The sequence below is a fragment of the Amborella trichopoda genome, chromosome 1, assembly GCF_054954075.1.
Source record: "Amborella trichopoda isolate Santa Cruz 75 chromosome 1, AtrichopodaSantaCruz75HAP2 v2.0, whole genome shotgun sequence".
Lineage (NCBI taxonomy): Eukaryota > Viridiplantae > Streptophyta > Magnoliopsida > Amborellales > Amborellaceae > Amborella > Amborella trichopoda.
The window spans coordinates 43,712,407-43,726,547 of record NC_142336.1 but is presented as its reverse complement, the minus strand read 5'-3'; the positions used below and the strand labels follow the sequence as shown (position 1 = coordinate 43,726,547).

The following is a 14,141-nucleotide window of genomic DNA, read 5'->3' as shown; positions in this document are numbered from 1 at the left end:
GGTAGTTAATTTATGTAATGACTGTCACGAGGCCTGACATTGTATATGCGATAGACAAACTTAGTAGATATACTAGTTCCACAAGTAGATAGCATTTGGATGCTATATCTTGAGTATTAAAATACTTGAAAGGAACTATCAATTATGACATAAAATATGCGGGTTATCACAGAGTGTTGGGAGGGTATAGTGATGCTCATTGGAACAAAGAAATCAAATATTCACTATTAACATCCAGATGGATATATACAGTAGCTGGTGGTGCAATATCATGAGTGTCAAATAAACAAGCGTATATTTTGCGCTTTACTATGGAGCCAGAAATTATTAATTTAGACTCTGCCAGTAAAGATGTATAAATGACTAAAGAGCTTGTTATATGACATTCTAATATAGCTAAAACCAATACCTATGATCATAATATATTGTGTTAATCAAGCTACTATTGTGAGAGCTTATAATGATGTATATAATTGAAAAGCTACACATATTTCAAAAAGATATAACTCCATTTAAATGTTAATTGGAGATGGAGTAATTAGTGTAGAACATGTAAGATTGAATGAAAATTTAGTTGATCCTTTAACAAAAGGTCTTGCAAGGGATGCCATTAGTAAGATATCAAAACGAATAAGGCTAGAGTCCATTGAGTAATCAGTTACAATGGAAACCCAACCTAGACTTTTATAACCTCAAAATTATAGGTTTAATGTGGTAAAAATAAATTGTACGTATGATTAGTTTGGTTATTATGTGACAAAATTTTTGTAAGCACCCATTCTTTAAAAATCCATATGGTGGATAGGTCTAATGATGATGTGTATGTTAGTAGGTTCTCTTAATGTTATCTACAGACTTTTAAAATATTCACTCTTTTCATGAACAAGCACAAACAAGAAAAATTGAAAACACAACTTAGAGAGTGGATTTTTAGCCCAATTAACATAGGCTGTTTATTTTAGTGAGATGGGTAGATCTAGGCCCTAGAAGGCTATTTTTTTCTTGCAAATTTTTTAGATAATAAAATTTAAAAAGAAAATTTTAATTTAGAATTCATAAAGGCCTAAATCTTAAAATTCATGAAATGGACGGCTTAGAGTCATTGTTGGAGGGGACTCAATTTGACCATATATAGGGTGCAAATTAAATTTTTTTTTTTTGAAAATCGATTATTGAGATGAAGAGAGTGTGTGTACAAAATTTTAAGTCATAAAAATGCTACAAACATGGTTTTCTAGGATTGTGGTTTCATTATATTATGATGGCATGGTGACATTATATCATATATATATAAATATATGAAAACACTACGCAACACCTATAGGCGAAAGTGAACAGTGATTTCGCCTACTACCATCACGATTGTCAGATTGTGTTTTATTTTTCATTTTTTTTCTACAAATCGGAATGATTTGAAATTTGGAACTTGTATTCATCAAAAATAGGAGAATCTTTGAAAATTATAAAAAAAATATTTTACATGAAAAAATTGACCAAAATAGCCCCGAAAAGTTTCAGGGGTATTTTAGTTAATTTATTTTTCACAAATAATAGTTTTTATATTTTTATTAGATGCGCCTCAGTAAGATATACATACCCTCCAAATTTCAGGTTATTTCGATTTGTAGAAAAAAATGAAAAATAAAACACTACCGAGCAATCGTGATTGAACGATGAAATTTAGACAGTGATGAGGTTAGGCGAAAGCAGTATTCATTTTCGCCTATAAGCGTTGGAAAGACTTTTCCTATATATATATATAGATGAAGCCAAAGTATTTTATATATAGGGGCACTCTTGATATGTAAGTATGGAAGTGATGCCACTTCGTATGAGATGGGACTTGTCTTTAGAGCATTTATGAAATCGGGATATAAACACAAAGCCCAAAATGTGCTAGCAGCTAAAAAGACACTGGAGTTGAATATTATTTGTGAGTTATACTACCGGTCTGTTAAATAAGCAATTAGATTCAAAGATATATGCTGCCACAAAATCAAAAGATACTTTCATGGTATGTAAATAATATGTTTATTATATTTTTTTGTTATTTTGAAATAATGGAGGAAAATGTTATTATTTTTTGTTTTAAAAATACTATGGAAATGTAGTTTATTTCTAAGCTGTTTTTGTAAAGAGAAAGCTGTGGGTTTGAGTCCCACATTGAAGATGACATAGTTAATTTAGCGGTATTTAAGAGTAGACATTCACATGCCTTATACTCTTAGTACAAGGTGAGAGAGATGATACATGTGTGGAGCATACGAAGCGTGCGACACGGATGCGCGTGGGAGGGCATAGGTGCTTGTCGAGCTCGTGAGGCGCCCCTCGCTTGAGCACGTGTGCTTGTCGTGCTCGTGAGGTCCCCCTTGCTTGAGCACGTGTGTTTGTCGGGCTCGTGAACCAATATCTTTTTGTGAGCCGGCCTCATATGGGGGATCCAATGGTCATCTAGTTGTTAATTATTTGTGAGCCCACCTTATATGGGGATCCAATGGTCATCTAGTCGTTAATTAAATGGAGACTAGTTATAACTTGCAACAACAACCATCATAGCTCATGCATCGGCGCATGAGGCACCCCTCGCCTGAGCACGTGTGCATGTTGGGCCCGTGGGTCGATATCTTTTTGTGAGCTCAGCTCATATGGGGATCCAATGGTTATCTAGCCGTTAATAAAATGGAGGCAAGTAACAATAAGCATCAAGGGCATGTAACTTGCGTTTAGTGGTGCATGTAGCCTCCATTTTACTAAATAAGCATGTAATTTGTAGTTGTTGGTAGTGCATATAACCACTACTACAATAAATGTGCAGCCTCCTTGTAGCTCTGTATCAAAAGCCTTTTTACCCATACAAGTTAGATACTAAGAATACATTTTGAACCTGTCAACAATACACCATTCTCTACAATTCCGGGGAGCAAAACTGGGCTAACATCTCTCTCTCTACTCGATCATGTCTTTTTTTTTATCTAAAACATCAAAGCTCTAGTGCCCAGTGTGTGCGTTTCAATGCTTAATGTGTGGGCTTCAAGCTCGAGTGCATAGAACTTTGGAATTTAAAAAGAGATTTCTCTATTTTCGTGTATCTTAAGGTCGAATTGCCCTTCTTGTTCACGTAAAATATGCTATCGAAGAAAAGTAAATATTGTCTTGAGATAGCACTCTTGCGCTCGAAAACAAGAATAGATCAAGCTTTTGTTTTCGAGTTTTTATACTTCCTTTTGTCCCTAATTCATCCACCAATTTTCCAACGTTATATTTATTTATTTATTTATTTTCAATTTTTAGCCAGGCCTAGCTCCATCCGGGCCCCATGGACAAGGGCCGGTGGCCCTGGCTTGCCCGGGCCCACCCCATTGCCACCCTTATATATTTGTTTCTGCATTAAAAACATTTAAATAAATAAAAATAATTGCACAGGAAGAAGACTGACGCATGCTCCATAGGGGAAGACAGAGGAGGAGGAAGTGATCTCATTGCAGATCGCAGATTCGGTTCCCCCCCAATTCCTGAATTTCACTTGAGAAACCCTAATTATTGTACAAGAAACCCTGATTACCATCACCACAATATCTAATTCTCCATCCCACTCCAATCCACTACATTTAAGTTGCAGCCATGTCTCTGAACATGAAAACCCTAACCCAAGCTCTGGCTAAAACAGCAGCTGTGATTGAGAAGACGGTTCAAACTACGGTTCAGGAGGTCACTGGACCCAAGGCTCTTCAAGACTATGAGCTCTTAGACCAGGTGGGATCAGGTGGCCATGGCCATGTATGGAAGCTTTATTCAGCTCGACCTAGAACCAAGACCTTGCAATCTCAGTACCCTCTGGTTTGTATATGGCTTCTTGATAAGAAAGCAGTTTCAGAGGCTAGAATTCGAGCTGGGCTTTCAAAGGCTGCAGAAGATGCGTTCATGGAGCTGGTTAAGGCTGACGCGTCTAGGCTTGTGAGGTTGAGGCACCCTGGTGTTGTTCATGTGGTTCAGGGGCTTGATGAGACGAAGAATTCCATGGCTATGGTCACTGAGCCCATCTTTGCTTCAGTGGCTAATGTGCTAGGGGTGTTTGATAACATTGGGAGTGTGCCCAAGGAGCTCAAGGGCTTGGTTAGATCTCTCACTCACTTTCTCTCTCTCTCTCTATAAAGTTTAGTATTGGAAATGTCAGTTATGTCTTTTACTTCTGCTTGTTTGCTAATTGTTATCCCCACAGACACGCCCAATATTGTATTTTGTCATCGCAAATGTTAGTCATTATTGTTTTAGTCATTATTATTTTATGCTTGTTTTCCAATTGAGCTCATGGCATGGACGGAGCCCCATCTCTCTCGCTATTGGATTGTAGTTTCTTATGGAAAATATTAATTATGATTTCTGTCTATTTCGTGATTTAGCAATGTGTAATTGAATTTTTGTTTTGGAACAATTTATGTTGGTTTTTCGATTGGCGTTCTGTAAGCTACATGGTGATCTACAAGTTGACCTTCTGAAAAATTGGTCTTCTTTTACCCCTTCTGAGTGATTATGACTTTCTTTATGAGTTTGTATTTCATCGTGGGGAAATTTATGTTGTTCTATGGATGGCGTTTCCTTGATTTATTAAGAGGAGAAGCTTTGGACAATAGAACAGAGATGGTTTCATGGGTGGCATTTGGAGTTCAGTTTGGACTTCTTTCTGTTGCTCGATGTATCAAAAACTGAGTGTTCAGGGAAGCCACGGACTCTGTTGACAATTCAACAGAAATGTAATAGAGGGGTCTGAAAACATATCATAATGTCTTGGTCATTCCCCTATAATATTCAATCATTTAGACTTTAAGAATTCCTTTGATGAATTTGCAGGAACTTTGAAAGGTACAACCTTTTTTGATAATTAAGATAGTTTTTTGATTGGTAACTTTTCTTTCTTTGATTCATAAAATTGATCTAGTAGTCTATGGCCAAAATTCTCTTTAATAAAATTTTATGAGTCGATTTTGTTGATACTCAGTATGATATTTCTATTGAGAGTTTTGGCCTGGGATTACCAGAGTAATCTTACATTCTTTAGGGTTGTGTTTAACAACTGGAAGCTGGGAAGTTCTCGAGTTTCGAAGCTGGAAGATTTTGGAAAATACACTGTTTGACAACTTGTTTGAGGATCTGGAAAATACTATTTTTGCTAACTTGCCTGGGATTCGAAGGGACTATGAAAACCTACGTTTGATAGACCTGAAAGTTTCCAAACCTAGAGTATTTAGGTTCTAAGAGCATGTATGAGTATTTAAATAATATTTTAATTCTCTGTGCATCAGTCTGAGCTAAAATCTTGGTTCTCATTGCTTCTCGTCCATACACACTTATGGAACGTATATAAAAAAAAGTAAATAAAATGACCATATATCCCTAAAATGTTAGGGGCATTTTGGCCCTTTTTATCAAATTATTCTTTATACATTTTTTTTTTATAGATGTGCCCCAATGAGGAACAATCACCTTAAAATTTCATCTCGAGTTGATTTTTAAAAAAAAATAAGAATAAAAAATGAACATGGGCAAACTTTCCATGAGAAGTGCGCCCATTGCATTCCATGAGAAACTCATGCTTCCATGGGGGGGCATGGAGGTGCTCACTTCTCATTTTTTGAGAAGTGAGCGCTTTTGGATGTTGCACAATTCCTAGTAGTAACTACTACAACATGCTAGAAGTTTTCGCTTTGGGACCGAAACTTCCAGTTGCAAACACGCCCTAAGAGTCTTTGAGGGAGATCAATGAGAGTAGCGTAGGTCACCTTATCATGCACTTGGATGAGCCATTGTCTTAGATTTGTTATGATGAATCAAATTTGGAACCAAGGATTAAGGCCCCTTCTAGTTTTTGTGTAGGGAGACATAGGAGTTAATTGCCTCTTTTTATGTGTTCACTATATGTGCAGGATAAGGAACTACTTCTCGAACACATTTTGGGGCTGGGAGGTTCATTCCAAAGTTCAAGTAAAAGTAGGTAATGATTTGATTAGGATTCTATTCTTGAAGAGCAGTTGACTCCTTGGATGTATACATGTAGATGATATTTTAGGGCATTTGGATCTCGACAAACACCAAAATAGATAGTTTTATAGAAGAGAAGACTTTTAAAGGGATATAAAGAAGCTCATGATTGCTTAGGCTGTACTTGAGAAAGGATTCAACAAAGTAGGGATGATGTTATTGCTAAGGCTCCACGTTGGAAGGAAATCAATGGTTTTAGGGATGACAATTGATATGTGATTTGATAGCAATAAGATCTTGATGTTTGGAGCTTATATCCAACTAGGCAAGTGTAAGATGTGGTTATGTGGAACTCAGGGTATTAAATTCAAATTTTTTTATTTTTATTTTATTTCAAATACCTGAATTCCACTTACATGTGCCACAATATATTGTTGAAAATAAAAACAATGCCCTAATACAATCTAGGATCTTTATTTTACTGTCAAGAGAAATAGAAACTATCCAGGAACTTTAAAATAGCTTTTATAACAATTTTTAACACAATATAAGTTCCTGAAAAATTACAAATAAAAAAAAATAAAATAAAATAATGGGAAGACTTACTGAAAGACGCCTGGAGTTACCCAATCAGGACTTGGTACACCCGATTCCCTGACCAATGATGCACTTTTCTTTCTCAAAGTGTTGCTATAAATTCTTAGATAGAGAGGCTTTGTAGGCTATCATTCTTTCTATAGGGTTTAATAGAGCTAAAAAATAACCTAGGGTTTATACAAACCCTATGAGAACAAAATAGGGCTGATCTTGGGAGTTGATATCTTTCTAAGTTAAGATTCTCTTTTATTCCTTTGAAAAATACAGCAAACCCTAGTTTAGTGTTTCTCCAAGAAGAATAGGCCACCTCTAATTTTTTCTTTCAAGACAAAAAAATAGAAGAGTTAGAGTGAGGTGGCATGCCTCTCTTTTAGTTGAGAGAGAGAGAGAGAGAGAGAGAGAGAGAGAGGGAGAGAGAAGGTGGCGTGAGAGAGAGAAAGAGAGTTTCCCCCAATTGGTGTGTGAGGGAGAGAGATCTTTTGGAGAGAAAAAGATCTAATGATTTTTTCAAATAGGTTCAAATCCCTTCTTAAATAGAAGAAAATCTAGACTCCTAGTTTGAATAGGATTCTAGGTTAAATAAGATTTCTACCTTATCTAATTTTCAGCAAAAGTTTTCAGGATAATTAGGAGATGTGTGGGGTGAGAGATTAATCAGAGCCATCCATCCAAAAAATCAGCCATCATGATTTTTGATGGAAAGATTATGAACATTATCCCCTTACACTTTGACCCAAATATGGAGGCACATCACTTTTAGTGGAATAGGCATACCCCATTCAATTTGATTTATTTCAAATTTAAATTTGCTAAGTTTGAAATCTAATGAGATATGGTTTCCCAAATATTGTGGGAAATCTAGATTAGATTTATCTAGAATATATTTAAATTTGATTTCAAATTTAAAATGATGAAGTTTAAATTTGATTGGTTTGATTTTAAATAGGAGTGGATTGGGTCAAAGTGTAAGGGGATAATGTTTCTAATCTTTCCACCCAAAATCATGATGGCTGATTTTTGGGATGGATGGCTCTGATTAATCTCTCACCCACAGATTTCCTAATTATCTTAAATTTTTTTGCTGGAAATTAGATAAGGTAGGAATCCTATTCAACCTAGAATCCTATTCAAACTAGGAGTCTAGATTTACTTTTATTTAAGAAGGGGTTTGAACCCATTTGACAAAATCACTAGATCTTTTTCTCTCTCCAAAAGATCTCTCTCCCTCACACACCAATTGGGGGAACCTCTCTTTCTCTCTCTCACACCACTTTCTCTCTCTCTATCTCTCAACTAAAAGAGAGGCGTGACACCTCTCCCTACCTCTTCTATTTTTTTGTCTTGAAAGAAAAAATTAGAGGTGGCCTATTTTTCCTGGAGAAATCCTAAACTAGGGTTTTTTGTATTTTTCAAAGGAAGAAGAGAGAATCTTAACTTAGAAAGATATCAACTCCTACGATCAGCCCTATTTTGTTCTCATAGGGTCTGTATAAACTTTAGGTTATTTTTGAGCTCTCTTAAACCCTAGAGAAAGAAGGATAGCCTACAAAGCTTCCTTATCTAAGAATTTCTAGTAACACTTTAAGGAGGAAAAGTGCGCCATTGGTCAAAGAATCGGATTTGGGGTGTACCATGTCCTGGTTGGGTAACTCTAGGCATCTTTCAGTAAGTCTTCCCATTAGTTTTTATTTATTTATTTATTTATTTTTGTAATTTTTCAAGGACTTATATTGTGTTAAAAATTGTTATAAAAGTTATTTAAAGTTCCTGGATAGTTTCTATTTCTCTTGGTAGTAAAATAAAGATTTTACGTGGAATTCAAATATTTGAAATAAAAGGATTTTTATTGTCATAGTAATAAAAGGATTTTTTACTATCATAGCTTCTATTATTTATTGTCATAGTTTAGGATTTTTTTTTGGCCCAAGAAACATGACTTCAAAAGGTTTCTTGGCTGAATTTATGAAGACTTGAAAATTTGATGGGGAAAACTATCTTAGTTGGAAAAGAAAAATAGGCTATGTCCTCTTTGAGCAAGGACTTAGCCCAATGCTTACTGAAGCAACCCCACCTGTCCCAAGTGGTAATGCTTATGAGAGGCAAGCTGTAAGAGAAGCTCATGCTCAATGGGAGCGCAAAAACACTCTACAAAAAAAATGTGCTACTTATGGTCATGGATGACTCTCATGCTCTTGAGTATGAGCACCTCAAGACTGCAAAGAAGATTCATGAACAACTTGAGATTGATTATGCCTCACCTTCCCTCACAAGAAAGATGATGGCTATGAAGCAGTATTCAGATTTGAAGTTGAAGGAAGGAGGCAAATTTATTGAGCATATACAGCAGTTCAGAGTCTTAGTTCGTGAACTCGAGGGCGTGCAAGTCAAGCGGGATGAAAACATGCGGATCTGCCAGTTGCTGAATTCTATGTCGAGTTCATGGGAAAACTTTATTTCGGGCCTTACGGTGAGGGAGAGACTGTCGAAGCTGAATGAGTTCATTACCAAACTTAAAGCCGAAGAATAAAGAAGATTGTCTCGCAGTATTTCAGCCTTGAATGATTATGTAAATATGGTAAACCTTAAAACCAACCCTGGTTCATTCAAGAAGAAGAAAGGAAAAGGAAAAAATACGAACAAAAAGAATGAGAATAAAAAAGGGAACCAAGGGCCTAAGAACAGGAAGGATTTTAAGAACACTCAGTGCTATAATTGCAATAAATTTGGGCACGTTGCTAAGTATTTCAAGGCACCCAAGAATGTGAATCCCAAGTGTGATAAGGAGCATGCTTGTGTGGTCCTTGAGACTATGCTAGTTGACCCTAAAATAGGGTCATGCTGTTTTGATTCAGGGTCCACTGGCCATGTCTCAAACACGAAGGATGGATATAGAAATTTCCAGCCTGTTGCCCTTGGGGATCACTATATCTATACGTGTGGAAATCAAAAGGCTGAAATTTTGGATATTAGAGATTTCATCCTCCAACTTGACAATGGCAGAAGTATGGTCTTAAAGAAAACTCTTTATGCTCTTGAGATGAGGAAGAGTTTGGTTCCAGTCGCAAATTTGGTAAAAGCAGGCTACTCCACCATTTTTATTGGTAATAAGGTAGAGGTGAAATATGGAGAGGAATTAGTCATGAATAGTCATCTTGTAGAAGGCTTCTTTTTAGTTGCAATAAAATATTCTATTTCTTATGTCTCATGTTATAATGATGATGATAATAATGCGTATATTTAGCACATGAGATTAGGACACATAAATCCTAAAAGAGAGAAGGATTATTGAGTAATCTAAATGGAGACTTAATCAAAGTCTGTGAATCATGTGTTCAAGGCAAGCTGGTTAATAAATCCTTTTCGAAAGCTCAGAGAGCTATTGACATATTACAAGTTGTCCATAGTGATATTTGTGGACCTATAAATGTGGCCACTAAGGGCCGCAAGAGGTACTTTATCACATTTATAGATGATCACTCCCGTTTTGTCATGTCTATCTTTTAAGTAAAAAGTCTGAATCTTTAGAACGGTTCAAAGAGTTTAAAGCTGAGGTAGAGACCCAAACAAACCAAAAAATTAAAGTCATTAGATTTGAAAGAGGTGGAGAATATTCCTCATGACTTTATTAAAGCATTATGCATTGAGCATGGTATTATACATAAGTATGCTATGCCATACACTCCTCAGCAAAATGGGGTAGCTAAGAGACGGAATAGGACCCTGATGGAAATGGTGAGGAGTATGATGGGATATGCTTAACTCTTCCTAGATTTCTAGGGAGAAGCTGTCTTGACAGCCAACTATATCCTTAATCGAACTCTCACAAAAGCTGTCCCACTAATTCTTCAGGAGATTTTCACTGGTTGTGCTCTATCCCTTGATCACCTTAGAGTGTGGGGATGCTCTTCCTATCAAAATAGGACAAAATTAGATCCTAAAACTGTTAAGTCCATCTTCATAGGATACCCACCACATGGTAAGGGATACTGTTTTTATAATCCTAACACAGGGGTTGTCTGAAACAAGCCAAGTTTCATGAGATAGAAAAGACACAAGTCAGGTCATAGATCCTGAACCACCTTGTCCTAGGAGAAGTAACCAAATTAGGAGAAAACCTAAGTTCTTCACCTACCTAGGAGAATACTATGAGAGAATTGAAGAAGAATCGTTACATGAACCCTGTTCTTACCAAGAAGCCAGAACCTGTCATGAAAAGACCCAATGGGATGAAGCCATGATTGATGAACTTAACTCTATCAAACAAAACAATGTGTGGGAATCAGTGAAACTACCTCCTGAGAGAAAACCTATAGGCTGCAAGTGGATTTATAAGAAGAAATTAAAATCAGAAGGGAAGTTGGAAAAATATAAAGCCAAATTAGTTGCTAAAGGCTTTACCCAGAAAGAAGGAATAGATTATGAAGGGACCTTCTCCCTTGTAGCAAACTTCCCTTCCATAAGAATCCTGATAGCCATGGCATGGCTTTCGACTTCAAACTCCACCAAATGGATGTTAAGACAACATTTCTGAATGGGGAATTAGAAGAAGAAATTTATATGAAACAACCAGAGGGTTTCATAGAAAAGGGAAAAGAAAACCTAGTGTGTAAACTTAATAAGTCGCTTTATGGCCTTAAACAAGCCTCAAGGCAGTGGTACATTAAGTTTTAGGAGACTTTGTCATCTGCTGGTTTTGTGCCTAACCAAGAGGACTATTGTATGTATGTCAAGGTCAGTGGGAGTGACGTAGTCTTCATCTCTTTATATGTGGATGACATATTAATTGCCAGTAATTCGATGAGTCTCGTATTGGACACAAGCTTTCTTGTCACAATATTTTGATATGAAGGATATTGGAGAAGCATCATATGTTTTGGGGATCAAAATTACCTGGAACAGAAGAGAGAATAATTTAACTATCTCAAGAGACATATTGCAACAAAATTCTTGAAAGATTTGAAATGGAAAATTGCTGGCCCATATGCTACCCTTTACCAAAAAAAAGGCGTGGGGGGATTGTGCCACAAAAAGTCCCCTTTTTTCCCATAAAAAACAATGTGCCCCCCCCCCCCCCCCCCCCCTTGTAAGAATATGTGGCGCGACACGCCTTGTAAGAATATGTGGCTTGTCACCCCCTTCAACAATAAAATAGGGTGTGCCAAATATTGCTTTACAAAAATAGGGTGTGGTCCCTAGGGTGAACGGAGTGCCACATTTGGGGCTGGATCCTTGGTCCCACATTTGTTAGTTTTAAATTTATGAGAAATACCATTTTATGAAAATTTACAGTGGAAGCAATATTTTAAAATGCAGAAAAATATTTAAAAAACAAAAGAAACATTTATAATGCTAAAATAAAATATACTAGGAGTGAACTGGTACCAATGGGTCAAAATAAGCGACACTAAGGGCATTCCACTCGTCCCAGAAACCAAATGTTCTCTTATCCAACTCAAGAAAGTCCTATGACCCACAGTCTCTTTGTAGGGGCTCATGATTGACTTGTCAAAGTTGGATAATAAAATAGTGGGACTATGATCCTAGAATGTAGATTATAGTTCCCCACTTTAAGAGCAAGTCTAGCACTTGTTACTACAGTGCAAAATGGGGCTCTCTCAATGCACATGTACACGTGCCCCTGTAAAAGGGGTGCTTCTCATGCGGCTGTCATATGTACATGCTATGCATAAGTATGTTGAGGCTTTGACCCTTGCTCACACAGGCCTAGAACCGCACACAGGAGACCACACAATTCTTCTGGCCTACAAAAGTGATCCCTGGACATCTTTCCGACCTCAACAAGGGATGATCCACCGCAAGCCCTTCTCGGTAGCGCCACATGCCCAGGGTCAAAGGTTTTTTTGACATGACCATGGCCATAAACCACGCAACCCTTAGTCAGTCAACACACACTACCACTGAAGTGTATATTTCATTATAAGTATCATTTTTACAAGCTCTCTAGGCCTTTAAAGGCCACAAAACCCATCAGCAATCCTCAGAAGGCTACGTGAAACTCTACTTTGATCAACTTTGAGTGAAACTTCCATGGTGGGTGTAGGTATCCCCCTTAGACATTGCAAAACAAGATCTCTAGTCTTTTCTTGGGCTAGAGGGTTTATGTTACTCTTCTAGGATTGAAGTGAGAGCGCAATGACATTGGTGCCCTTGCTTGTAGAAGGTGATAAACTGCATGGCAATGTATAGGTAGGAGCATTCATGCAAAGGTGTTCACATTATGGGATATATCTTTGTTGTAACAAATATGATAGATATCGCTTTCTTTGGCATGACTAGAGAAGTTCATTGAGATGCATATTCATTAACATGTTGGAAATGTGAATATATAGGTATTATCTATTGACTCCTGCTCTCAAAACTTTGACTAGAGGGGTGTGTCCATTCTTTTCGTGCTTTTCAAGGATTGGGAGTGGGAGGACATTGAAAAGGACAAACGGACTTGATTGTTTTGGGACACGTTTCCTTTAGGGTCTGGTAAATATGTCTCATTGGCCATGGAAAGGAGAAAGGGCTTAATATTAGGGTTGAATTGGTTTGACAGGCTGCTTTGATAAGTTGGATATTGGTTCTTGCTAGCTTTCTACTTTTTGTATTTTTGGTAGTTGAGAACATTGTTAGAAAAACCGGACTGGATTGGCTGGTCCAATCGGCTGAGATTGCCGACTGGTGCCTTTGCTGGTTTGATCCAAACGAAAAAAATTTAGTCAAATACCAGTCAAGACCAATGTTTAACTGGCTTCTTCAGGCCAGACCAGCTGGTTTTGGCCAGTTGAACTAGTTGAACAAGGTTGGGCAACTCTTTTTGTATATATTCATACTTGTAAGCTATTCTTCCTATTTACTGTTATTTCTTTTTATAAATCCAGTCCAATTAGTTTGACTAGTGGCTGGACCGGTTTTAATTGGACTAGACCCCTTATTGGTTTCATGGCTTTCTGATTTTGATTACATTGGTTGATAGGATAGCAGGAAAAGGGGCTGGATCTGTTTCTACAGGCTGGTTTATTGTAGTCTGTGTAGCATTTAGTCACATTAAACTGGATTTTCCTAAGTTACCTAGAAGGCTCTCAAATAGGTTCCCGTCAATTAGATTGGGTGTGCGCGAACTTGTACTCACACAAATGTATGACTATGTAAATTCTATTCATGTATGTGTGTGTGTATAAACATTCACGCACACAAGCATGTGGGTCTCTGAGTATAGACATAGACAAAGTATGAGCTTCTATGTGCACAAGCGTACATATGAGCTTCTATGTGCACAATATAAGTTACTGGACACATTGTTGAATGCCTAGGCATCTTGTTATAAAACCTGTAGTACCCATAAAGTTAATGGGCAAAGAGACCAGAAAGTTCTAACGAAAATTATTTTATTTTTATCATAGCTGAAAATACTCATCAAAAGTCATGAATAAAAATACTTAAAAAAAAATTACAAATAAAAACAATCAAGAGGATACATAAAAAATTTAAGTATAATAACCACAAATAAAGAAGAAAGGAAATATAAACTTTACAAAAGCCTTTTAGACCACGTGTGTCGG

At 36.9% G+C, this 14,141-nt stretch overlaps 1 protein-coding gene across 4 annotated transcripts in view; it reads left to right on the top strand.

Moving 5' to 3' along the window:
* The first annotated feature begins 3,316 nt into the window (after positions 1 to 3,316).
* Positions 3,317 to 14,141, top strand: part of LOC18442143 (SCY1-like protein 2 A) — a 53,665-nt gene continuing 42,840 nt past the window's right edge. Inside the window, exon 1 of one of the 4 annotated variants that reach the window (XM_006852367.4) lies at positions 3,317 to 4,113. In XM_006852367.4, coding sequence (XP_006852429.1) covers positions 3,622 to 4,113 — 492 coding nt within the window. In that variant the 5' untranslated portion in view covers positions 3,317 to 3,621. The remainder of the gene's footprint in view (positions 4,114 to 14,141) is intronic. The other 3 variants (XM_088866609.1, XM_088866614.1, XM_088866612.1) reach the window with 3 other exon arrangements.